Source organism: Notolabrus celidotus, unplaced genomic scaffold (genome assembly GCF_009762535.1).
Source record: "Notolabrus celidotus isolate fNotCel1 unplaced genomic scaffold, fNotCel1.pri scaffold_416_arrow_ctg1, whole genome shotgun sequence".
NCBI classification, from domain to species: domain Eukaryota; kingdom Metazoa; phylum Chordata; class Actinopteri; order Labriformes; family Labridae; genus Notolabrus; species Notolabrus celidotus.
Window position 1 is genome coordinate 1 of NW_023260230.1, and position 26,831 is coordinate 26,831.

Consider the following 26,831-nt stretch of genomic DNA (forward strand, 5'->3'; position numbering starts at 1 on the left):
TAAACCCTACACTAACCCTAGTCCTAACCCTAACCCTAGTCCTAACCCTAACCCTTACCCTAACCCTAGTCCTAACCCTAGTCCTAACCCTAACCCTAGTCCTAACCCTAACCCTAGTCCTAACCCTAACCCTAGTCCTAACCCTAACCCTTACCCTAACCCTAGTCCTAACCCTAGTCCTAACCCTAACCCTAACCCTAACCCTAGTCCAGACCCTAACCGTAGAGTTTCTGATGTTGAACCTACCAGTGAGGAGGGTGTGACGTTCTGCATCACTGGATTCTCTCTGACCGACAGGTGCAGCTGGTAGCCAATCAGAAGGAGGCGTCGGGTGATGGCGTCGGCCACCAGGTGGAGGCTGGTTCCCGTGACGATGGAGATGATGCCGAGGTGGACTGCGAGGCGGGGCGGCTTCCTGGGGCTGCGCTCAAGCATCTGCAGAGAAAAAACACACTTGGATCTGAAGGGCAGATTTCAGTGTTTAGAGCAGAATGAGTCCTCATGTCTCAGGTACCTTCAGCAGGAGGAGCGGGGAGCTGAGGGTGTACAGGAGGTGCAGGTATTCTGGGACACCTGGACGGGTCAGAGGAATCCAGTCTGCTGGGAGGACCAGCTGGAGAGGGACAGCAGGAAGCAGGTTTCATTTCTCTCTTAAAGACACTGTGAGAAGTGTTTCATTAGGACATGATGGATTGTTTCTAATAATGCTGCACCACTTTGTCCACAGGGGGCGCCAGAGTCAACACAACTCAACACAAAGAAGACAAACACTGACCAGAAGCCTCAGTCTGATTCTGAATCTTTAATTAACAACATCAAAACTGAATCTTCCCTCCCTAAACATAAATCCTGCTTCATTAAAGACATTAAAGATTCATCATAACACCATGTTCCTCCAGCTGTCGGCTAGTTACCGTCACAAGAGACCGACCCACATCCAGGATCCAGCTCTGGAGGGTGAAGCAGAGCCAGAGGTCCAGGTGGAACCGAGGCTTAGAGGACAGAACCGAGTCCATCTCTGCAGAACAACCCGACCTGCTGCAGAACAGATGTGATGGAGAGAGAGAGAGAGAGAGAGAGAGAGAGAGAGAGAGAGAGAGAGAGACCGGGTCAGGAGCTCATGGTGGACCCGCTACTCCTTCAAACAAAAAGGAACCAGTTGGAGTTGGTCTGATATCTGGTTCAGACCCTCCAGCTGGGAAAAGACACCATGATCCAGAGCTCCCTGGAGGGATTATATATCCTATCTGACCTGGGAGTGTCCCAGAACTGCCCTGGAGGTGAGGAGAGGGATTCTCTGCTGCCTCCACAACCCGACCCAGATGTACGAGAGACGCTGGATTACTTGAAGGATGGAATACGAGTCTCACTTCTCTCTACAAAGACTCCTCACTACAATCATACATACAGTCACTTAACCTTCCAGATCTCAGGAGCTCCTGCTCCACCTCCACCTAGACTAGTTTGTTTTTGAGAGTTCAGTCAAATTACTGGTTTTATTTTGATTCCTGCTCCAACAACTCTCAGTAAAGTCAAAGTTTCAGTCCTTCAAAGTCTTCTAAACCCAACGGACTGAGATTCAAAACTCAGTAACTTTATCTAAAGCAGAGGAGGATGCTCACTGCTGCGCCACATGGTTGTTTCATGTTACTGCATTTTACAATTATATCCCAACTAAACATTCATGTCACACAATAACCCGCTTCTCTCTCTCTCTCTCTCTCTCTCTCTCTCTCTCTCTCTCTCTCTCTCTCTCTCTCTCTCTCCTCTCTCTCACACACACAGACACACACACTCTCTCTCTCTCTCCCTCTCTCTCTCTCTGTTAGTCTCCTTCTCTCTCACACACACACACTCTCTCTCTCTCCCTCTCTCTCTCTCACACACACTCTCTCTCTCCCTCTCTCCCTCTCTCTCTCTCTCTCACACACACACTCTCTCTCTCTCTCCCTCTCTCTCTCTCACACACACTCTCTCTCTCTCCCTCTCTCTCTCTCTCTCTCTCACACACACACACACTCTCTCTCTCTCCCTCTCTCTCCGTCTCATGAGATCAAACAAAAGTGAAAAATTGATGCAAACTTTCTTAAAATGTGACAGAAACAAACAGTAAAGTGAAGCAGAGTGTGCTGATGTTTAGAGATCACTGAGCGGTGAGATAAGTCTAAGAACTAATTATGAAAACTGAACGTGACGAACCTGCTCATGACAGATGCTGCCTGCAGAGCAGAGTTCTGTCTCCTCCGGGTGGGCGGCTGCATCCTTCTCTCCAGATCCTAATATTCTGTCTCTTATCTTAAAGTGAAGTTCAATCAGCTGCAGGATCATGTACTTAGCTTCTCCTCAGGTGTGTCCTCTAGACTGTTCCTTCTTCATAGCTTCAGTTTGAACCTGGTCCTCTCAGTGGACTCAAACAAAGCAGAGTACTTTCACCCCCCAACTCTGTGCAGGTTGATCCAGTAGCAGCAGATAATCCTGTAATCTGTATAAACCTCCCAGATTTTTGATTAGGCGGCATTAATCTGATCTGGTGTCAGATGAACTCAGGTGCAGCCGGGGGAGGGGGGGCAGCAGAGAAAGCATGAACGGATTTGAGTTTCATTGAAAGAAAAAACAAAACGAGAGCTGAAAGAGAAACGTCATCCTGAAAGAGACGCTGCACGTTCACACCTGATCTGGACTCAAGCACAGTTTGAAGGTGCTGTACTCCAGTGTTCGTATTCTGAGCTCCTAAAAATCTCAGGGTGAGAAAATACGCTCTGGAAAAACATTAGAACGGAACTGAATGGACCAGAATGGAACAGATCAAAGGAGAATAGAATGAAACAGATCAAAGCAGAATAGAATGAAACACATCAAAGGAGAATAGAACAGAATGGAACACATCAAAGGAGAATATAATAGAACACATCAAAGGAGAATAGAATGAAACACATCAAAGGAGAATAGAATGGAACACATCAAAGGAGAATAGAACAGAATGGAACACATCAAAGGAGAATAGAATGAAACAGATCAAAGGAGAATAGAATGGAACACATCAAAGGAGAATAGAATGAAACAGATCAAAGGAGAATAGAATGAAACACATAAAAGGAGAATAGAATGGAACACATCAAAGGAGAATAGAATAAAATGGAACACATCAAAGGAGAATAGAATAGAATGGAACACATCAAAGGAGAATAGAACAGAATGGAACACATCAAAGGAGACTAGAATGAAACAGATCAAAGGAGAATAGAATGAAACACATCAAAGGAGAATAGAATGAAACAGATCAAAGGAGAATAGAATGAAACACATCAAAGGAGAATAGAATGGAACACATCAAAGGAGAATAGAATAAAATGGAACACATCAAAGGAGAATAGAATGGAATGGAACACATCAAAGGAGAATAGAATGGAATGGAACACATCAAAGGAGAATAGAACAGAACGGAACACATCAAAGGAGAATAGAATTGAATGGAACACATCAAAGGAGAATAGAATAGAATGAAACACATAAAAGGAATATAGAACAGAATGGAACACATCAAAGGAGACTAGAATGAAACAGATCAAAGGAGAATAGAATGAAACACATCAAAGGAGAATAGAATGAAACACATCAAAGGAGAATAGAATGAAACAGATCAAAGGAGAATAGAACAGAATGGAACACATCAAAGGAGAATAGAATTGAATGGAATGCTTCTGACTGATCAAAGCCAAATAACAGAATAGAATTCACAACAATAAAAGCAACACCAGTGACAACCTGATCATGTCATATTAGTTTAATCCATATATAATAGTCTGTCTCATTGCTCCAATCATTTGATGCATGATAAATTGTCAGAGGAGAAGCAATTTTAAATATTTTCAGAGTTTATTAGGGGGAAAAAGTAAGAAAAGAGAACATCAAAAGTACACGAAAGTTGTGTGGGCACTTATAAAAAGACTAAACAGAGTGATTATGAGTGGAATTTACAAAATAAAAAAATTTAACTCAGGAAATGTACAATATTTTTTACTGACAACTTTGCATATGTCGTATTTATCATTTTAAAAGTATTTAATTAATTAACAAAGCAATGGGTGAGGTATTCAGCTTCTTGAAAATAAAAGATATGTTTTAAAATAAACTACAAGTTCAGAACAGCGTTTAATCGACTCTCCTTCACCTTTCAGCTCAATAAAATGCATCAATAAGGCATCCTTCATTTATCTAATAACCTGTAAAGGACTGTATTCCCCTTTTCTAGATTTCTGATCGCAGGTTACATTTATTAAAAATCGAAACTAACCGTCCTCCCTTTTTTTTTCCAAACACGACGACATCGGAACACATATCAGATGGCGGTAGTTCCAGTCGGACGTATTTGTGTGCAGAACTGGAACTTCCGGCAAATGACTAGATAGCAAAAGGTGAAAGTGCTGATTGTTTTCAAACTGCTGTTCGTGTTGGAGTCTCAAGGAGAGACTGAACCTGGAGCTGAGTGTGAGCAGCTCACAGAGAGGAACCGGATCCTCTTTAATCTTTAAACTTTAAACTCACAGAGTTTCAGGACTGTTAGCTTATGTTAGCACAGGGCTAACCTTACAGAACAGTTAGCTTATGTTAGCACAGGGCTAACCTTACAGAACAGTTAGCTTATGTTAGCACAGGGCTAACCTTACAGGACAGTTAGCTTATGTTAGCACAGGGCTAACCTTTCAGGACAGTTAGCTCACGTTAGCACCGGGCTAACCGGCTAGCTCTGTTTCAGGACAGTTAGCTCACGTTAGCACCGGGCTAACCGGCTAGCTCTGTTTCAGGACAGTTAGCTCATGTTAGCACCGGGCTAACCGGCTAGCTCGCCCAGCTGACGCCTGAAACCAGGAGCTGCACGCGCTCAGAGCCGGACAGGTGTCCCAGGTAACCCGGAACCAGCACGGAGAGCCGACCCGTTTCATGTGTGACCTGGAGCCGGGCTGGACTTTTTAATGGGAGGGGGCTCGCTCTGGAGGATTGGACTCTGCGGGTTACGAAGAAAGCGCAGGTCCTGGCTACCTGTCGGACTACCTGTCGGTCCCCCTGTCGGTCCCCCTGTGGGCCCCCCTGTCGGGCTCAGATGGAGTCTCTGGCCGGGTACGTGTACAAGGCAGCCAGTGAGGGCCGAGTCCTGACCCTGGCCGCGCTGCTGCTGAACCACTCGGAGGGAGAGACCCGGTCCCTGCTGAGCTATGTGACGGTCCTGTCCGGGCAGAGGTCCACCCCCCTGATCATCGCAGCCCGGAACGGACACGACAAGGTGGTCCGGCTCCTCCTGGACCACTACAGGGTGGACACGGAGCAGACCGGCACGGTGCGGTTTGACGGGTAAGAGCTGACTCAGATACTAGACCATAAAGGATCAGGGATCCTCAGAGGGAGACTGGAGATCAATTAACAACAATATCAATTAATCACAGTTTATACATACAGCACTTTAATACAATAACAAGGTAACATGAAGTTTTTATATTAAAGTAATAATAATTATTATTATAATAATAATATTAAATAAAGTAAATGATACATACAGCAGGACTCCACCAACCCCACCTGACACTAAATATTCAAGGTAATAAAACATGTTATAAATAAAGAAGCTGCTGAGAAACTGAGGAAACACTGGAGGAAATAAGAAACTGACAAAATATTAAACCAGTAAAAGAGAATAAGTTGTGAAACTACAAGTTAATACAGGAATAAAATATTAAATTACTGAGTTAATCCATAAAAAACACTGGAACAATAAAAATGATAGTATTAAAAAATAAAATCTATATAAAGGTAAGAAGATCAAACAAATAATTAAACAGTCTCAAAAAATACATATACATTTAAATACATTAAATAAAGTGAATAAATAATATATATGTATTTATAATAATTGAAAATAAAACATTTGAACCAGATGTGAATAAGAGGAGAGAATAAATATCAGGTGAAGGTGAGACTAAACATATAGGTCTGAGTTTGCTTTCTGATCGAGCACATACAAAAAAATAAATAAAAAAGAAGGTAAGAAGAAAAGACCAAATATACAATTAAAGAAATAATGAAACAGTGAAAAAATACATTTAAATTAAGTGAATACATAATATATATGTATCTATAATAATTTAAAAAGAGAGTATATTATATTAAATAAATAAATGAAATAATAATAAACTCAGTTAAAAGTGAGACTACAAAGAGAGGTCTTAAGTTTGTTTTTTCATTAGAATTCATACAAATAAAATCAGACAGGTTCAGATAAATAAGAGAAGGAGAGAGAGGAGCAGGGAGAAAACACAAGAATGAAACATGCAATTTATACATTACGTGGTGTACGGTGAGAGTTTGACATAAAATCACCTAAAAGTAATCAAGAAACTAAAAAAGTTAGAGCAGTTTAAATATCAAATCAAAAACAATTCAAATCAATAAAATCAGAAATTAAAACTTGTGATATTCAAGCAAATTTGATGTATTCTGAGCACAGAGCAGATTAAAAAGCAGAATTTAATAATTAAAATAATATATAATGTGTTTTATGAGCAGGGATGCAGCAACACAGCATGATGTTTAAACACAGTGTAGTGTGAATTAAATTAGGATTTAATGTGGGAAATATGGAGACTTGAATCTGATCAGGACGGTAAGATCTGTCAGAAGTTCCTGAAGTAGTTTAAAACACGACTCCTGAAACCGCACAGATCTGAAGAGCACAGAAATGAAACTGAGAGCAGAGAGAGGGCGTGTCTCCAGAGGAGGGGGGAGGAGCTCTGACATCATGGCGGCGTAAAGGTGAAGGCGTGTGAGGCGGATAAATGGAGCCGTCAGCGTTAAACAATGACATTACTGACTCGCCCAACCTGACCTGAGACTGTTTCTTTATCCTGAGAGTTCCAGGGAAAACATCTGAATCTGTTAAAGTGATCACAGGTTACAAAGTGTGGGTCGGGACCCCCAGGGGGGTCACAAGACACAAATGGGGGGTCGTGAGATTTCTTCCAGAATGTTTTTTGTTTTTAATTATCTTAAAATAAAACATTTTACCCAGTTATAAAAATCAACACAAATATTAGTTAAACTTGAAATGAAACCTTGAGAATAGAAAGTGTAATGACCCCTGGGTTACAGGACTCAGAGTTAGTTCCACTCTCTCCCTGATGAGACTCATTAGAACAAGAGAAACCGGCCCCTGTTCAGATCTGTGACCTGAAACTACCAACCTGTTTGTCCAGGTGGCCACGCCCACCTGGTGATGTCACAGGGCGGTGAGGTGATACGACAGGTTCTTTAAAATCTGAACGAAGAAGAAGAAGAAGATTCTTTATTTCTTTATTTCTTTAAGTTTCAGGAAAATAATCAGAAGAATAAAATCCTGATTTACTAAAGAGGAGATCTGACCCGTCTCTGACCCGTCTCTGCTCAGTCTCTGACCCATCTCTGACCCGTCTCTGACCCATCTCTGACCCGTCTCTGCCCCGTCTCTGCTCTGTCTCTGCCCCGTCTCTGCTCTGTCTCTGACCCGTCTCTGCTCTGTCTCTGACCCGTCTCTGCTCTGTCTCTGACCCGTCTCTGACCCGTCTCTGCTCAGTCTCTGACCCATATCTGCTCCGTCTCTGACCCATCTCTGCTCCGTCTCTGACCCATCTCTGACCCGTCTCTGCCCCGTCTCTGCTCTGTCTCTGCCCCGTCTCTGCTCTGTCTCTGCCTCGTCTCTGCTCTGTCTCTGACCCGTCTCTGACCCGTCTCTGCTCCGTCTCTGACCCATCTCTGACCCGTCTCTGCCCCGTCTCTGCTCTGTCTCTGCCTCGTCTCTGCTCTGTCTCTGACCCGTCTCTGCTCCGTCTCTGACCCATCTCTGACCCATCTCTGACCCATCTCTGACCCGTCTCTGACCCATCTGTGCTCCGTCTCTGACCCATCTCTGCTCCGTCTCTGACCCATCTCTGACCCGTCTCTGACCCGTCTCTGCTCCGTCTCTGACCCATCTCTGACCCGTCTCTGACCCGTCTCTGCTCCGTCTCTGACCCGTCTCTGACCCGTCTCTGCTCCGTCTCTGACCCGTCTCTGCTCCGTCTCTGACCCATCTCTGACCCGTCTCTGCTCCGTCTCTGACCCGTCTCTGCTCTGTCTCTGACCCGTCTCTGCCCTGTCTCTTCCCCGTCTCTGCCCTGTCTCTGCCCCGTCTCTGCCCCGTCTCTGCCCTGTCTCTGCCCTGTCTCTGCCCGTCTCTGACCCGTCTCTGCTCTGTCTCTGATCCGTCTCTGCCCTGTCTCTTCCCCGTCTCTGCCCCGTCTCTGCCCTGTCTCTGCCCCGTCTCTGACCCGTCTCTGCCCTGTCTCTGACCCATCTCTGCTCCGTCTCTGCCCTGTCTCGGACCCGTCTCTGCCCCGTCTCTGCCCTGTCTCTGACCCGTCTCTGCTCTGTCTCTGCCCCGTCTCTGCCCCGTCTCTGCCCCGTCTCTGCCCCGTCTCTGACCCATCTCTGCTCCGTCTCTGCCCTGTCTCTGACCCGTCTCTGCCCCGTCTCTGACCCGTCTCTGCTCCGTCTCTGCTCTGAACACATGACAGGAGTTTATGAGGATCATAAACGAGGATTACAGTCCATCCATGAGCTACTCATTACTAACAGCTCCATGTTTTATTGATCAATAAAGATTGAATTTGTATCTTCTCATACAATGTAAAAATATTCATTAAATCTAAACTGTAAGATTCAGCAGCAGAACTTTGAGATGCTGAGCTTAGCTTCATGTCTTTGTGGTCCAACGTGTTAAACCCTACACTCAAAGTGGCGTGACCTTTGACCTCTAACTGAAGAACGGATGTTTTATATTGTTGTTGCTTCACTTCCTGAAACTGTCTCCTCTCTGCAGCTACGTCATCGACGGGGCCACGGCGCTGTGGTGTGCGGCGGGGGCGGGGCACTTTGAGGTGGTGCGCCTGCTTGTGACTCACCACGCCAACGTCAACCACACCACCATCACTAACTCCACCCCCCTACGGGCCGCCTGCTTCGACGGGCGCCTGGACATCGTCCGCTACCTGGTGGAGAACAGCGCCGACATCAGCATCACCAACAAGTACAACAACACCTGTCTGATGATCGCCGCGTACAAAGGCCACACGGACGTGGTCAAGTTCCTGCTGGAGCAGGGGGCGGACCCTAACGCCAAAGCCCACTGCGGGGCCACCGCGCTGCACTTTGCGGCCGAGGCGGGTCACCTGGAGATCGTGACGGAGCTGGTGCGCTCTCAGGCGGCCATGGTGGTGAACGGACACGGCATGACTCCCCTGAAGGTGGCGGCAGAGAGCTGCAAAGCCGACGTGGTGGAGCTGCTGCTGGCGCACGCCGACTGTGACCCGCCCAGCCGCATCGAGGCGCTGGAGCTGCTCGGAGCGTCTTTCGCCAACGACCGGGAGAACTACGACATCCAGCGGACGTATCAGTACCTGCACATGGCCATGATGGAGCGCTACCGCGACCTCGAGAACATCATCGCCAAGGAGCTGCTGCCGCCCATCGAGGCCTACGGGGGGCGCTGCGAGTGTCGGACGCCTCATGAACTAGAGGTCATCCGAGTGGACCGGGACGCCCTTCACATGGAGGGCCTGATGATCCGGGAGAGAATCCTGGGCTCGGACAATATCGACGTGTCGCACCCCATCATCTACCGCGGCGCCGTCTACGCGGACAACATGGAGTTTGAACAGTGCATCAAGCTGTGGCTCCACGCGCTGCGTCTGCGCCAGAAAGGGAACAGGAACACGCACAAAGACCTGCTGCGCTTCGCCCAGGTGTTCTCTCAGATGGTCCACCTGAAGGAGCAGGTCCTGGCCCACGCCGTGGAGCAGGTCTTGAGCTGCAGCGTGGTGGAGATCCAGAGGAGCATGTCTCGGGTCGACACGGCGACGGAGTCCGAGCTGCCTCAGGCCCTGGACAACTACGAGTCCAACATCTTCACCTTCCTGTACCTGGCCTGCATCTCCACCAAGACCACCTGCAGCGACGAAGAGCGCGCCCGCATCAACAAGCACATCTACAACCTGATCCAGCTGGACCCGCGCTCCCGCGAAGGCTCCTCCCTGCTGCACCTCGCCATCAGCTCCAGCACGCCGGTGGACGACTTCCACACCAACGACGTCTGCAGCTTCCCGAGCGCTCAGGTCACCAAGCTGCTGCTGGACTGCGGCGCGCAGGTCAACGCCGTCGACCACGAGGGGAACACTCCGCTGCACGTCATCGTCCAGTACAACCGGCCAATCAGCGACTTCCTCACGCTGCACGCCATCATCATCAACCTGGTGGAGGCCGGCGCCCACACGGACATGACCAACAAGCAGAAGAAGACGCCGCTGGACAAGAGCACCACGGGCGTGTCGGAGATCCTGCTGAAGACGCAGATGAAGATGAGTTTAAAGTGCCTGGCGGCGCGCGCCGTGCGCCAGCACCAGATCACCTACAGGAACCAGATCCCCAAGACCCTGGAGGAGTTCGTGGAGTTTCACTGAACGGACCGAGAGGGCGTGAACTTTGACCTTTTAGAGAAATTCTTCTAATTTTCTAACAAATTCAAACGGTGCTGACGTTCTGCAGCGACGTTCTGCAGCGACGTTCTGCAGCGGCGTTCTGCAGCGACGTTCTGCAGCGACGTTCTGCAGCGACGTTCTGCAGCGGCGTTCTGCAGCGACGTTCTGCAGCGGCGTTCTGCAGCGACGTTCTGCAGCGACGTTCTGCAGCGACGTTCCACTGAGGCGTTCAGCACGAGACGTTTTTGAGCTTTTTTATAAAAAAGTTGTTTTGTATTTAAGTATTAACCGCTGAGAACCAGCAGAGACAGACCACAGGAAGGACATCATCACCGCGCTGCTTCTTGATTTGCCTTATCTCCTCGCCGGGGGAGCCGCCATGTTGCTGTGATTCCACTGAGTGAGTGAACGAGTGAGTGAGAGACGAGGAGAGAGAGAGAGAGAGAGAGTGAATGAGTGAGACGCCAACAGACAAACCGACCTCGCCTGCTTCCATGCACTCACATCTCAGATCCTCTGATTGTTTTTAACGATGGTTCACTGGTTTTTATTTGACTGTACGAGAGGAGAGAGAGTGACGATGATCCGCCTGCTGGACAGAATCAAAATAAACCTTTTTATTTGAACCTTTTTAAGGGTTCAGGTTTTTGGTGAAGATGAATTTATAAGTGAAAACTTCTCTACATGGCCCTCGGTCTGAACACACCCTCATCAGTCCTCCTCACTTCTTAGTCTTAAAGCGACAGAATACAGTATCGGACTGAAAAGGACTTTTTCAGTTCAAACTTTCTGAGATTTCATCAAGAAAACTTTTTAAAAACACGCCTCTTAAGTTTCATCTCACTGAGAGAGAAATACACAAAAGAAATCTCTAAATTTAAGCCCTCTTTAACTGTAAGAGTCTCCTCTGGGTGTCTTTATCCTCCAGGCCGTGTAGAGTTCTTTTCTCAAAGCAGATTTATGAATTTAAGGGCCTGTGTCCACTGACCGTGTTTTAACCATGTGCTCTGAAACTGAGGTCCAGGGTGCTGCAGCACCCTGGACCTCAGTTTCAGAGCACAAGGTGATGAATGTTGTTGCTGCTTCCCTCAGTAGAAGTCTTAAAAGTTTAAAATGCTCTGGGAATTTCACTAAGAAAATGTTAAAAACAGTCGATAGAAATCAAGTCACAGCTTCTGGTGACTTTGACCTTCATTTGGACCTCCAGAAGTCCCGCCCCGTCTCGATTCTGGCGTCCGTTTTGTCCCAAAAATTGAACACCACAGAAAAAGAGGCGACACTGGAGCGCTGAAAACTCAGACCTGCATTAGTTTAAGTGGAAACAGGCCCTAACAGTGCAGAAACGCTGCTGATGGACACAGGCCCTTAATATTTCTGTCTCATGTTTTTGTGTTTTTTTTTCTTTTTAAAGTTTCTCGTATTTAAATTTAGGTTTTTAAGATCTGAGGACAGAGGCAGAGAGACTCTGAATGTTCAAACAGAGACAAGTTTAAAGTTTGATGTGCAGAAAAGGATCAGGGTCACGAGTGAGACCTTTTTGAATTTGGTCTCTGACTCCTAATCTTCAGATTCTCAGACGGCTCATTCTCTGATTCTTCTCTGATACATGACGAGTTTGATCACAGACTTTAATCTATGAATTCATTTGTATGTTTTATGAAAACAAACATCTGCGTCTGACTTTATTAAAGGTTTCAGATTCTTTATCTGCAGTGAGACCTCCTCTCTCCTGGTCCTGATCCTCGTCTGCACAGATTCATCTTTTAGTTTTTTAATCCTGGAAGAAATAAAACACACTCTCTCTTTATGTAGAGTATGTTTCAGGTTAAAGGTCCTGAAGAGTCCTGAACCAGGTCCACACAGGTTCAGCTCTCTGCCCATCGAGTAAAGACGACACAGGCCCTAACAGTGCAGAAACGCTGCTGATGGACACAGGCCCTAACAGTGCAGAAACGCTGCTGATGGACACAGGCCCTTAATATTTCTGTGTCATGTTTTTGTGTTTCTTTCTTTTTAAAGTTGCTCATATTTGAATTGAGGTTTTTAAGATGTGAGGACAGAGACAGAGAGACTCTGAATGTTCAAACAGAGACAAGTTTAAAGGTTAGAAGTTTTGGACGTGCAGAAGAGGATCAGGATCATGAGGGAGACCTTCTTGAAGTCCTGTTTTTGAGTGTGATCTCAGATTTGTGGCTTTTAAGTTTAAACTCAGAGTTCAGATTCTCAGTTGTATTTTTTATGCAAACGAACATCTGCGTCTGACTTTACTCTAAAGGTTTCAGATTCTTTATCTGCAGTGAGACAGCCTCTCTCCTGGTCCTGATCCTCGTCTGCACAGATTCATCTTTTAGTTTTTGAATCCTGGAAGAAATGCCCCTCTTTATGTAGAGTATGTTTCAGGTTAAAGGTCCTGAAGAGTCCTGAACCAGGTCCACACAGGTTCAGCTCTCTGCTCAGTGAGTGAAGACGACACTCTGTAATCTGTCCATGGAGCAGAGCATCAGTTGATCTCTTGGTGTGTGAGTCTGGAGGATTAGCGGCTCCTCTGAGGGACGATTAGCTGGAAACAAAGCGCCGCCTCGCTCTCTCTCTCTGAGACGAGGGGAGCGTCTTCACGGGAGGTTCATTATCTGGGTTTACCTCCTCACAGGATCCGCTCCCCTCGCTGTGAGACACACAGATCAGGATCATTACACTCCCTCTCAGTCTGACGGCGTGTTCAGAGACTCTGCAGAGCTTTGTTCTCAGATGTTTACACTGAGTGCTTTTCATCGATCAGAGAGTCACTGTTTCCTAAAGCTCCAATCAGCTCCATCGATCATCCTGCTTCAGTCTGTCCATTCAGAGACGCTCCATTTAAAGTCAGAGACAAAGAGAAGTTTGAAAAGTGGTCTCTGGAGTGAATGTTCGTCCTCCTCCGCCTCAGAGAGAGATGATCGAAGTGCACTCCTAAATTAAATCCCTTTTCTAAACATATTTCTCAGTCCGTTCAAACTTCATTCTCAGAGTTTGTCTTCCTCTAAAGCAGCAGACTTTGTCCCTGGAGTTTAATGTTCAGGTCTTTACTGAAGTCTGGAAAACAAACACGATAAATCAGAACTTCAGAGACGCCAAAAAACACCTGATAGATCGTCAAAAACAAACTCTGTTTCCTCCAAAGATCCAGATCACATCAGGAGGAGGAGATCAACGCAGCGTTTGAGTTTTCAGGGTTTGAAACTGTCTCTGTCCTCTCTGTCCTCTCTGTCCTCTCTGTCCTCTCTGTCCTCTCTGTCCTCTCTGTCCTCTCTGTCCTCAGTGATTCTGTCCAGCAGAGCTCTCTGTGTTTTTATTGACCATGTGCCCGGGCATTACAGATGTCTCTGCAGGTGTCTCTGCAGGTGTCTCTGCAGGTGTCTGCAGGTGTCTCTGCAGGTATTTGAAGGGTGTCCGGCTGCCATGATAATGTGCCATCACAGTGCTGGTTGTTGTTTTTGTATTTAACACTGCAGGAGCCGGATTCTGCTCCTGAGGGAGATTTTGTTTCTGTGGCTGAAATGAAGCCAAAGATTCTCGTCATGCGGAGAAACTTTCAAAGATGTCAGCCGAATGAATGAATGAATGAATGAATGCTGTCAGATTAAAAGTCTTCTGTCCACATGAACCGCTCGTCTTCTTCCTGTTTGATCTCTGGAGGGAGGCGGCCAGAGACGGAGAGAGGGACTGTGATGAACAGGTATCTAAAGAGGACTCCTCTACAGACGTCAGAGGAACGATACAGAGAGCTTATAGTGCCCTGTTCCCCCTCTAGACCTCTACAGTCCAACATGCAGGCCTGCTCATCGTACCTAAAGTCTCTAAAAGTAGTATGGGAGGTCGAGCCTTCAGTTATCAGGCCCCTCTCCTTTGGAATCATCTACCAGTCAGGGTCCGGGAGGCAGACACCCTCTCTACTTTTAAGAGTAGGCTTCAAACTTTCCTTTTTGATAAAGCTTATAGTTAGAGCTGGATCAGGCTTGGACCAGGTCTTAGTTATGCTGCTATAGGCTTAGACTGCCGAGGGAACTGTCACACTGAGCTTGTGTCTCACAGCATGTTTGTGATTTCTAAAGTCTTAACCTCCCGTACTACTTTTAGAGACATTTGTTCAACAGAAAGATTAAAGCCTCGTTCTAAGAACCGACTTTGAAGAGTAGACTTTAAACTTTCCTTTGACCAAATGTCTCTAAAAGTAGTATGGGAGGAAGAGCCCTCAGTTCTCATGCCAGGAGGCAGACACCCTCTCTGCTTTGTGGGCTTAAAACCTCCCCTCAGGGCTGGTTCAAGCTTGGACCAGGTCCTTGTTCTGCTGCTTGGGAACCTGAAAAAACACTTCATCTATTAAAAGCTGTTTTCCTGTAACTGATAACATAAACTAAATAAGTCCATATCTCCACAGACACAGCTCAAACACAGCTCAAACACCTCCCTGTGTTTATTGGCTTTATTGGTTTATTTACACAAAGTGAACATTTCAGACGCACGCCTCGGCGTCTCACATCAGAACAAACCGTCTCAGTACAGACTCACATGGACCTGTAACCTCACCGTCTCTAATCTGTCAACACGTATTTACAAACAGTTCAAGTTTATCTTTATACAAGAAAAGTGCCTCAGATATAAAATCAGAATATCAAAGAAGTGTTGTAGGATACATTTAATATTCAAACAGGATCAAATCAGACGTCTTAGGTAGTCTCAGGTCGGCTGCTGGGTTTCTTTTCTTATCCTCCAGCGTCTCGAGTGGTCCCATGGAGTCTCATGGAGTCTCGGGGAGTCTTGGGGAGTCTCATGGAGTCTCGGGGAGTCTCATGGAGTCTCGGGGAGTCTCGGGGAGTCTCGGGGAGTCTTGGGGAGTCTCGGGGAGTCTCATTGAGTCTCGGGTAGTCTCATGGAGTCTTGGGGAGTCCCAGGGAGTCTCATTGAGTCTCGGGTAGTCTCGGGGAGTCTCATGGAGTCTTGGGGAGTCCCAGGGAGTCTCAGGTTCTCTTGGGTTCTCTAGGTTTAATGTTTGTGGTATCTTTTCCCCGTGACTTGGATTCTGGTCTTCTGGTTCAGTAAGTGGTTTTACAGATTGAACCTTCAGGTAAACAAGAACCTGGTCATGTGATTGGGGGTGTGTCTGATTGGAAGGGGGCGGGGCATCAGGGTCCCTGAGTGACAGGTGGAGGCTCCGGATGCATCCAGGTGATCCTCATCAACTCATCAAGTCCAACATTTCCAGTTCAGCAGCTCAAACATGCAGACCGGGTACAAAGAACTGGAGTCAGACCTCATCTCATTTTAAACTTTCAGTCTCTCTCTCTGACCCGGGTCTTCAACAAACCGGTTCAAACTGAACATGAAGAGGACCAGGACCAAAACAAAACCTCAGTTAGGGTCTGTGATAAATCCAGAAATGAGGATGTTAATTTTTCTTTATTTGATTATTTTTCTTTTACTGTCTGATTTTTTTTATTCCATTTTAAATTATTTTAAATATTTTTTAAAAAAATTTAAAAATTCTGTCTTTTTATATTTTAGTTATTTAGAAAAAAAAATCAAGATTTTAGATTTAAAAATGAATCTATTTATACTTTTATTCCAAAGATGAAAAAGAAGTGAACGATCGGTTACTCTTTAACATTTTTAGATAATTTTAAGTCGATTTTTAAATCAGAAAATAAAAAGAGAAGTCTTTAATTTTTAAACATTTTTCTCTGACTTTTTGTGCAAAATAACTCAAAAACAAACCTTCTAAATAAAGTTTACTGAGGGAAAATGTTAAAAAAAAAAAAAACACTTTAATTTATCAATATTAAAATCCAGAGTTCTGACTTTAACAAATGTTACTCTAATTTTTGGTTTGGTTAAAAATGTCAGATTTATGAATATTTTGAATAAAGTTTAAAATGTTTTTATTCAAAAAACTGACAAAGTTGAATTATTACCTTTCAGTGTTTAGTCAAGCAAATAAAAAAAGTCATAATTTTAAGTTTTAAAAAATGTATTTTTTTTTTTGAGGACAAACATCATTGAGTCTGAGCAAACTTTGTGATAAATTCAATTTTTTTAGAGAAAAAATCTATAAAAAGATTTGGACTCTAATAATATTCATTTTATTTATGTGAGATTTAAATGAAAAGAGAACTCTTTTTTTACTTACACTTCAAAAAAAAATGTAAATTCTTATTTTTAAATTTATTTCATGAATTTTTCAACACTTATAAATAAAAAAAATCCTCTACAAATCTTAAAAATGACTCCTCTTTATCATTAATATTGTCTAACTGATCCTTTTAACTTTATTTTCTTTGTTGAAAACTGAGTCCTGAGTTTAGAGTCAGAGCTCAGGTTAGTCTTCAAAGCGCCCCCCCTCTTTAGTTAGACCAGCATCCCTGAAGTCTGCTGACTCAGAGAGACCTCCACCCCTCCGTCAGACTGAACTCAGGAGTCATGATGATGATGATGATGATGATGATGATGATGATGATGGTGATGATGATGATGATGATGATGATGATGATGTCAGGACTTTCAGAGTTGACGAGGATCGACCGACGCTGCATCATCGTCGCCCGCACCTTATAGCTCCTCTGCTGCCTTCCCATTGGCTACAGGTTGCTCCTCCTCTTCCTGTCGCCGCCGTCTGTTGAAGAAGCCGAGCTGAGGAGGACACACAGGAAGTTACTCTGTGTGTGTTTGTGTGTGTGTGTGTGTGTGTGTGTGTGTTTGTGTGTGTGTGTGTGTGTGTGTGTGTGTGTGTGTGTGTGTGTGTGTGTGTGTGTGTGTGTGTACCTTCCACAGGGCCAGCACCAGTAAGGCCAGCAGCAGCAGGCCTCCCAGTGAGCTCCCCAGTATGATCCATACGGGGACGGTGTAATCCTCGTCCTTCCTGAGCTCCAGGATTATCTGCAGACACAGAAACTCGTTCACATCACAGACTTTAACTTTAACTTACACAACTTTAATAACTTTAACAACTTGAAGAACTTTAAGGTCTGACTGATGAACAGGGACAGAGAGATTTAGGATTCCTCCTGGAGAATCATGTTAGAGGAGATTTTTAGTGGTTTTACACTAAAATCAAATAGAACATATTTTTTGACTTCTTAAAAAATGCATTTGAAAACTCAGACACAGCTCCCTCTGAGAATCCATCATCAGTGATCATCAGAGCGTCTCCTCTGATCAGTTAACTGATGGAGAATAATTGGAGCCTGCTGCAGAGCGGAGTGTAGTGACCGTGTTCACCAGCAGGGGGCAGCAGAGTTTTTTTAAATGAGGACTTTAGAGGACAGAGAGGAAGAAGGTTTCAAAATCACATCAAACATCTCTCAGGTCATCACAGGTGAGTTACCAGGTGAGTCAGGTCAGCCTGTGTCAGTGAGATGGGTTTTAAAGGGTTACCTGTCTGAGCGGTCGGTCCTCCTGGAGGAACATCGGACTGGAAGCTTCCAGCTGGATGGAGGCCTCCGTCAGGATCTCTAAAGACCTGAAGCTCACCTGGAACAGGACCACAGCCAATCAGGTGATCGCTCCAACAACACAACAACAGACTCTCTCTCCAGGAGACTGGATCTGATCCGGTCTTGATGTTGATGAGTCCGGTCTGGAAGAATAAAATCTGGACTCACCGCCAGCAGAGCAGGAAGTTGAAGTTGTCCTCGGAGCGTCACCTTCAGCTCTCTGGACGGCGGCAGGTTGAGTCTGCACTGCACCGCCACGCTCACACTGTTACTGTCGTTCTGCACACAGACACAGAGACCAGGTCAGGCTTTGACCCCTTTATTCAGAGAGGACAGGACAGGACAGGACAGGACAGAGCAGGACACCAGGAGAGAGAGTGGGACTGATGTCCATGGGTGTCTCTGTCTTCACTGTGAGACCAGCTCAGATTAAGTAGACCGGAGGATAAGCCGACTACAGACTGAACCAAAGGACTGGTTGGATGATCTTACCAGCTGGGACAGGTGAGTCAGGTCCTCAGCAGAGACCTGACCGACTCGTGGTTGCTGTGGCAGCGTGCAGTGAGACCCTTGGACCTGTTCAGAGGAAGAGGAGGAGCTTCTTAGTAATCTGAGGGGGAGGGATCTCACTGATACATCATTTCCTCTTCACAGAAGAACTTTGAACAGCTTCATGGATCACCTGCTCCACGCTGTAGTCCGTGACGTTCACCAGCTGGCTGCCCTGAGAGGTCACGGCCCAGACGTCCGCTCTGAACACGAGGTCCTGAACCCAGAAGATCCCCAGGTTCTGGATCTGCACAGGGAGAGATACAGTTCCTCCATGAAGACCGACACGTTGAGCTCATGTTTCAATGAATGAAGACGTTAATAAACTTCAGCAGGGTTTGAACCCTGTCTCACAGTGTTTACTGAATGTGACTTTATTCACTCAGAGGTTATTTACAGCTTAAGACGTTTGTCTGAACTTGGTTTATATTCACTTTCTTCTTCTTCATTTATTTCACCAGGTACGAGTCTTAGAGACACTGGTTTAGTTTTGAGTTTCTGAGATTCTTCTGGAACACTTTGTGACAGAGAGGATGTTTGCTGTAACTGTTAACAGACTGACGTAGTAAGTGAGGTTAAAGGTGGAGGAGCTGCTGTCTGGTTTGTCCCTGAACGAAGAAGAGGAGGAGGAGGAGGAGGAAGATCTGTCTGCTCGGATTTCAAAGCGAGGAGGGTCAGGGTCTCTGGGAACGAAAGAGAGGAAGTTCATTATTTCACACGTCTACAAACATTCCCTTCACGTCGTTCTCCTGGTGCGTGATCAGCTGATTGTGACCTTCAGCACGCCGTGGCGGTCAGCTGGTCTCACCTGGTGAAGAGGAGGTCGGTCTGGTACTTCAGAGGGAGGAAGATGTCATTGATGTTGTCGTCTGGGTAACCCTCTTCTCCATCACTGATGAACACATGTTTGAAAACACAGACGACAGACATGTGAGGACATCATATGACACGGTCCCCACCTTAAACAAGAACGATCACCTCGAGACGCAGTCCTCACGTGACCCCACATTAAAGACAGTGTAGTAAAGTATCAAACTCAAAGTTAATCAAAGGGTCCCTGATGCACCGAGAGGATGGGATGGACTCAGGCAGAAGAAGTCTAATGTCCAGGCAGAAGGAACAAAGAGAGTCCCGGGTCCTGCTGCCTCTCTTACACTGCTAAAACACCACTGACCCACCCCGGTGCATGCTGGTCTTCTGTTACCTACTGACCTAAATAACCTCAGGTACCCACAGTTCCTCATTACCAAACAGACCAAAGAAATATTAAATAAACAGAAAATATAAATATACTAAAGAAATGATCTATCCCAAAATCTAACTTAAATGAGTTCTAATAAAGAACTAATACTACTTATTAATCCTAAACTCAATAAACAAACAGCTCCAACAGAGAGTCTGATGTAGTTTTCTTAATGAACCAACAGGGGGCGCCCTTTAAATGAGCCATTAGCTTTACCACCATAGAAGTAGACTAAAGTCCCGTTTTCAGATTTAGAGATGATGGACTGATTAACATAAAGACGGACAGACCTGTGAGGACTTCATAATAAAGACAGAGTCCACACATTCACCTTAAACAAGAACTGGTGTGTGTTTACCAGATTTTTGAAGTCCTCACAATAACCTTAACCAAGAACTGGTGTGTGTGTGTGTTACAACAGAACCTGAGTGTTTGATCACATGGTTGTGTCCACCATGTCATTTATATGAACACACACTGAGACATATTTACATTTCTATAAAAGGTCCCCTAAAGTCCAAATCATCACACAGACCTCTCGTGGACCTTAAACAAGAATGTATGTGTGCCCCTAAAACATCACTGAGTCCCTTTAGTTCAACTGTTCTATAATACGGCTCTTTAGACTGTGATTTATAAAAGTAAACATATAGAAATAATTAGGTTTCAATACTTATAAGATCCCCTCGATCACAGCGTCCTCATATGACCCTTAAACAAACTCGTGTGTGTTTAATAATGGACCATAAGTCCCGTTGTTGGAAGTTAATAAACAAACTGAAGGTGGAATGGACACATTTTTATTGTATGAGTAGAAGAAGAGAAATATTCATGCTTCCATTCTTGTAATCATCCCCCCTCCCAAAAAATAGGGCCTCACATGAACCTTAAACAAGAACCTGTGTGTGTCCCAGAATAAAGCTGGAGCGTCGTCATGGTGATTTATAAAATGTAGTTTGTAGAAGAACATAAATCAAAATATTTTCAGTCCTCACATGAACCTGGAACAAGAATGTGTGTGTGTTAACCTCCTCAACATCCCGCTCAGTAAAAGAAATAAAAAACCTTTAAATGAGAATTTAATCATTCAAGTCTCACCTGCTGGTCGCCATGACGATCCTCAGGTGATCCAGGAAGACAGAACGGCTGAACTCAAACTCCACACGGAAAGAGACCTGCACAGGAAGAGAGGCGGTTTGAGGTTCTTCCTCTTTTTATCTATCCTCAATAAGGTGGACCAGCTAACCCGGCACCAGAGTAGCATCATGCTAACAGAGCTAACGCCGGACACCAACGCCACATTGGAAGGATTTCACCTGCTGTGGACGGACAGGATACAGGAGAGCCAGACTGAACTAACTAAGGCCAGCTCAGTCCTGGACCCTGTGGAGGTGGTGGCTGACGAATGAACGTCCTCGTTGTGGGATGAATAAAGGAGGATCTTATCTTCAGAGTCGGGTCTGTAACACCTGAACCCTCTCATGTCTGTGTTCATCAGATCCTCCGGGGGTCAGACCGTCTCTCTGAGCAGACTGAAGCCGTGTTCCCCTCCGGCTACGTCTCACCTTGTTTAAAGGAAGCCAGCGACACTCAGCACCGAGTCTGGACCCATAAACTGGACTTCATTCAGACAGGCCTCTGTGAAGCGGGCCCTCTGGGGGTCTTACAGTGAGGGGCGGGGCCGTGGTCCTGTTTACAGGACGGTGGTTGGGCTAATGATGGATTAGGTCAGTGTGTTTAATCACTGTCATTACTCTGAAGGTGAAACAGCAGAGAGATGATAACAGCTGTTTGATGAGCCTCTGAGGTTTACTGTCCTCAGGTCTCTATCTGGGAGGTCTCTGTGTCCCCCCCTCTCTAACACACAGACACACCTGGGATAAGGACTTCATGAACGGGGCGCTGATGTTACAGCTCCTCTGATTGGCCAGTCTGTCCTCGGAGTAGCACTCGATCTGGATATCTGATTGGTCCTGTGAGGAGAGGAAGAGGAAGTCAACACAACCTTTGAAGATCTGGAGATGAAGAACGTTTAACGTGTCCGACCGTCTGCCGGACTCGCCTTCACGATGAGGCTGGAGAAGATGAGGTTGGAGGAGGTGGAGATGTTGATGGATGCTCCGTAGGCGTTCTCTCCCCGGTTCTCCAGACGAGCAAACACCACCATCCTCCTCCGCCCGTTCTCCACCACGTACGCCGAGTCGTCCGACGGCGCCCCCCGGTGGCTGCAGAGTGACCACGTGGCCCTCTCCCTGGAGCTGCAGAACTGCCTTCAGGTAAAAGACAGGGACAGTCACCTGCTGGGACATCATCATCAGGATCATGATAGAACATGTGTTCATGAGGATCCATCACTCACTGGACATCCATGAGGTCTGTGTGGCCGTGCAGGGTCAGGTCGGGGACGCAGGTCTCCTCCTGCTCACAACCGTTCCAGAAGGGAAGCTGAGGAAGAACACAGAAACTCATTAATCCATCAAGAGGAGACGTCTTCAATAAGACAGCACAAAGAGAGAGAGGTACATCCATATAGAAGGACAGGTGCAGAAAACTGCAGTTCCTCCTGTGGAACAGATCAAAGCAGAACAGAACAGAACAGATCAAAGCAGAATAGAACGGAACAGATCAAAGCAGAATAGAACGGAACAGATCAAAGCAGAATAGAACGGAACAGATCAAAGCAGAACAGAATGGAACAGATCAAAGCAGAATAGAACGGAACAGATCAAAGCAGAATAGAATGGAACAGATCAAAGCAGAATAGAACGGAACAGATCAAAGCAGAATAGAACGGAACAGATCAAAGCAGAATAGAATGGAACAGATCAAAGCAGAATAGAATGGAACAGATCAAAGCAGAATAGAATGGAACAGATCAAAGCAGAATAGAATGGAACAGATCAAAGCAGAATAGAATGGAACAGATCAAAGGAGAATAGAATGGAACAGATCAAAGGAAAATAGAATGGAACAGATCAAAGGAGAATAGAATGGAACAGATCAAAGCAGACTAGAATGGAACAGATCAAAGGAGAATAGAATGGAACAGATCAAAGGAGAATAGAATGGAGCAGATCAAAGGAGAATAGAATGGAACAGATCAAATGAGAATAGAATGGAACAGATCAAAGCAGAATAGAATGGAACCGATCAAAGCAGAATAGAATGGAACAGATCAAAGCAGAATAGAATGGAACAGATCAAAGCAGAATAGAACGGAACAGATCAAAGCAGAATAGAATGGAACAGATCAAAGTAGAATAGAATGGAGCAGATCAAAGCAGAATAGAATGGAACAGATCAAAGCAGAATAGAATGGAACAGATCAAAGCAGAATAGAATGGAACAGATCAAAGCAGAATAGAATGGAACAGATCAAAGCAGAATAGAATGGAGCAGATCAAAGCAGAATAGAATGGAACAGATCAAAGGAGAATAGAATGGAATGCTTCTGTTTGATCAAAGCAGAATAGAATGGAGCAGATCAAAGCAGAACAGAATGGAATGCTTCTGTTTGATCAAAGCAGAATAGAACGGAGCAGATCAAAGCAGAACAGAATGGAATGCTTCTGTTTGATCAAAGCAGAATACAATGGAACAGATCAAAGCAGAACAGAATGGAATGCTTCTGTTTGATCAAAGCAGAATAGAACGGAGCAGATCAAAGCAGAATAGAATGGAGCAGATCAAAGCAGAATAGAATGGAGCAGATCAAAGCAGAATAGAATGGAATGCTTCTGTTTGATCAAAGCAGAATAACAACAGAGATTAATTGTAGAGAGAGAAAGAGGCCAGGGACGACCATAAACATCTGTACGGCTGAATTTGTATCCAGCTCACCTGTTTACAGCAGGTTAGGGGTTAAAGAGAGGTAGAATAAGGGGCGTGGCCTATTTGAGTCACAGTTGGGAGCTGCTCGGTGTCCCCTCGGCTAACTCAGTCCCTGAACTTTAACCTCTGGTTAGTGGTATAAGAGGTCAACAAACCATGACATCAAATCAGCCTTGTTCATCATTTAGAGTTCAGAGCTCTGACAGACTCTCACCTCTGCCCTCAAGGTGCTCGGCCAATCAGGATCCAGTACAGGTCCTTCGTCTGGAGTCTGCAGACCTGTCTCCAGCACAACAGCAACGGGGCGTCCGTAATCTGCTGTCTCCTGAAGAGAGACCACAGACGGTCAGGGACACGTTGTGTGTGTTGTGTTGTTCTGAGGGTGTATTCTGACCTGGATGGAGAAGCCCAGACGTTGGCAGCGCTGAGCTCCAGCCTGCAGAGACAGACTCCTGGGCTGCTGTCTCACTGATTCGTCCAGAACAGCTCGAGGAGGAAAACGCCTCTCATCCAACACCAGACTGTACCACACGGCTGGGACAGAGAGGAGGAGAGGAGAGGAGGAGGAGGAGGAGGAGAGGAGGAGGAGGAAGGCTTTAATGAAGTGAACCAGTCTCATCCAGATCATGTACAGCACAACAAGACTGTAAATAAGAGTCTTTACAGGTCTTCAGGTGATCTGAAACAGTGAGGTCACCTGGTGAGCTCATTAGTGCAGGTCTGAAGGAGCTGTGTGAGAAGTTGGCCGCAGTAATCTGACTCAGTAAGAGTTTCCATCCTCTATTGTTGTGAAGACGACGTGAAGGATTGTATAACCGAGCATGAGTAACTCTCCGACCTCACTTTCCTCTTCTTACATTCATGAAACTCAGGAATTTAACCCCGAGCGTGCTGAAGAGGATTCAACATCCAACAACAAATACGAGCACAGAGTCCCAACATCAAGACCGGATCAGATCCAGTCCCATCTTCCAGACAGGACTCAGTCTGATCTCATCTTAATCCACCATGAGCAGAGCACTTTGCAGCATTTAGCAAGTTACAGTGGCAAGGACAAACTTCCTTTAACAGGCAGAAACCTCCAGCAGGACCAGACTCATGTTAGACACACATCTGCTGAGACCGTGTTGGAGAGAGGGATAGAGGGAGATGAAGAGAGAGAGAGATGATAGTGGGGAGACGGATAGTAGTAGTTGTAGCAGCTGGAGTCTGGACCACGTCCACAGCAGCAGAGATCCAGAGGAACCCACGAGACAAGGGAGCTCAGGGACTCCAGAAAGGTCTATGGTTAGTAACTTTAATGGGACAGGAAGAGTTAAAGTGAGAGACAGGCAGAGAGAGGAGAGAGAGGGAAAGACAGGATCCCAGTGTGTCAGTCTAAGCCTATAGCAGCAGAACTAAGACCTGGTCCAAGCCGGCTCTGAGGAAGTTGCTGCTGCTGTGTTGCAGGATGTCGTTGCTGCAGAACTCTCTCATCTGTTGAACGTCTGACTCTGAGTTTGGATTCATGAGAGCGCAGAGAGCTGAGGTCAGCATCTTCAGTCCGTGTGAGAAACGCCACGTCTGCACTCCAGTGATTCTGAAGAGGAAGTTTGGATCTTTAGCCGTGGCTCCCGTCCATTATCTGTCCGCTGAAGCGTGTTTGTTTGATGCCATGTGGCGTGTTGGCGTGTGTGAGCATGCTCTCTCTCTCTCTCTGTGTGTGTGTGTGTGTGAGTGTGTGAGTGTGTGTGTCTAATCAGCTCCAGATGAGTGAGGGGAAGATGAGGAGCTGATGGACAGAATGAGGAGAGGGAGGTATGAAGGTATGAAGTGATGCAGGGAGGAGGAGTGACACAGTTTGAAGGAGGCTGGCTGGAGTTAGCGTGTTAGCGATGTTTCCATGCAGACGGCCCGCACAGCTGCAGACGATTAGAGAGACACGACATCAGCTTCACGGAGGGACAGACCACGACAACAGTTTCCACACACAATACAACACAGCAGAAAACACACATCTGGAGGACTCTGATGCTCTCCTCACAAACGTACACACAGCTGGAAGTCCAGACAGCTTTCAGTCAAACATCCAGATGTGTTCCTGCGTTCATGTTCACTTCAAGCTGCAGGGAAACATCAGGGAGGAGCAGCAACCTGCTACTAAGCAGGGAGGAACTCAAAGAGGGGCTCCAGTGTTTACAGTGAGGGTCTTAGTTTTTACATTAGGCCTCTAAAAGGTTTCTGAACAGCTCAGCCTGCAGCAGTAACACAGACTGTGATGGTCTCAGTTTAATACTTGGTGTAAATGTGCTCTTTAGGTGACAGCAGGAACTTTACCCCTGAACTACATGCGTTTGGACCGGTGGACCCAGGGTCTAAATTTAGTTCAGGGGTAGATCATCTCCCCCCTAAAAAGCCCCTGCTAGGGGGGTAGTACTTTTCAAAGGTCCCGGGACTTTCAGGGGGCGGGGCCTGCAATGCTGAACGTGTCTGATTGGTAGATTAACCTCAGTGTTTTTATTCCTCCCTCCGTCCACAATAACATCACACACATCTGTGATTCTCTTGATTTCTCTTTCTTTCATTAGTTTTTATTTGTTCTATCTTTTTTGTATGTGTGTGTACTTTTCAAAAGAAGAAGCTGTGATTCTCCGGGTCAACTTTTTTGCCAATTTTTTTTTTTTTCATTTTTTGCTTGCCAAAAAAAAAAATCTTTTTTTTTTCAAATTTTTTTCTTCAAAATTTTAATGTTTCGAAAAAAAAAAAATTTCAAAAAAAAAATTTTGGGTTCAATTTTTTTTTTCACATTTTTTGGGTCAATTTTCTTTTTCAAAATTTTTTTTGTCAAAATTTTTTTTTTTAATTTTTTTAGTCAATTTTTTTTTTGTCAAATTTCTCCTAAAACCATTCACAGTTATTGTTTTTTCCATCTGTGATTCTCTTGATTTCTCTTTCTTTCATTAGTTTTTATTTGTTCTATCTTGTTTGTATGTGTGTGTACTTTTCAAAAGAAGAAGCTGTGATTCTCTTGATTTAGCAGCTTGTAACAGTAGTCTTCTCTCAGCCCACCGTGAATGCGTCTCTCCTCCCGGTGTTCCGGTTTCAAAAGTGACCCTGTAAACTGGAGACCTTCAGCTGAACGTGTCAGTGTTTGTGGAGTTTACACAGCTGTTGAAACCAAGCGGCAAACTCCGGTCTCAAACGATGAAGCCTATGCGGAAGTGA

At 45.5% G+C, this 26,831-nt stretch overlaps 3 protein-coding genes across 5 annotated transcripts; 1 reads left to right on the top strand and 2 right to left on the bottom strand.

The window, feature by feature from the left end:
- Positions 1-246: 246 nt before the first annotated feature.
- On the bottom strand, positions 247-2,594 carry LOC117809766 (ceroid-lipofuscinosis neuronal protein 6 homolog; the record flags this gene model as incomplete). The annotated part of the gene is made up of 4 exons (XM_034679261.1): positions 2,200-2,594; positions 915-1,038; positions 515-613; positions 247-435 (listed from the first exon to the last, which is right to left on the bottom strand). Coding segments are annotated over exons 1-4 (474 nt in total), but the record flags the coding sequence as incomplete, so codon positions are not given.
- A 1,756-nt stretch (positions 2,595-4,350) lies between these two features.
- fem1b (fem-1 homolog b) lies at positions 4,351-14,181 on the top strand. Of its 3 annotated transcripts, none has more exons than XR_004630618.1 (3): positions 4,351-5,349; positions 8,885-13,906; positions 13,941-14,181. XR_004630618.1 is itself a non-coding variant. In XM_034679260.1 (2 exons), exons 1-2 carry the CDS (start codon positions 5,102-5,104, stop codon positions 10,518-10,520), a joined length of 1,884 nt encoding a protein of 627 aa, XP_034535151.1. In that variant the 5' UTR covers positions 4,351-5,101; the 3' UTR covers positions 10,521-14,181. The 3 variants fall into 3 exon arrangements, 1 of the variants encoding a protein (XP_034535151.1); XR_004630619.1 differs by having other exon boundaries at positions 13,953-14,181; XM_034679260.1 differs by having other exon boundaries at positions 8,885-14,181.
- A 2,626-nt stretch (positions 14,182-16,807) lies between these two features.
- LOC117809768 (integrin alpha-11-like) lies at positions 16,808-25,206 on the bottom strand (the record flags this gene model as incomplete). The annotated part of the gene is made up of 15 exons (XM_034679262.1): positions 16,808-17,201; positions 17,334-17,447; positions 17,946-18,041; positions 18,173-18,283; positions 18,497-18,580; positions 18,687-18,800; positions 19,116-19,236; positions 19,362-19,445; positions 20,895-20,971; positions 21,671-21,769; positions 21,859-22,066; positions 22,156-22,241; positions 23,842-23,952; positions 24,022-24,161; positions 25,032-25,206. Coding segments are annotated over 15 exons (1,701 nt in total), but the record flags the coding sequence as incomplete, so codon positions are not given.
- Between the last annotated feature and the right edge of the window lie 1,625 nt (positions 25,207-26,831).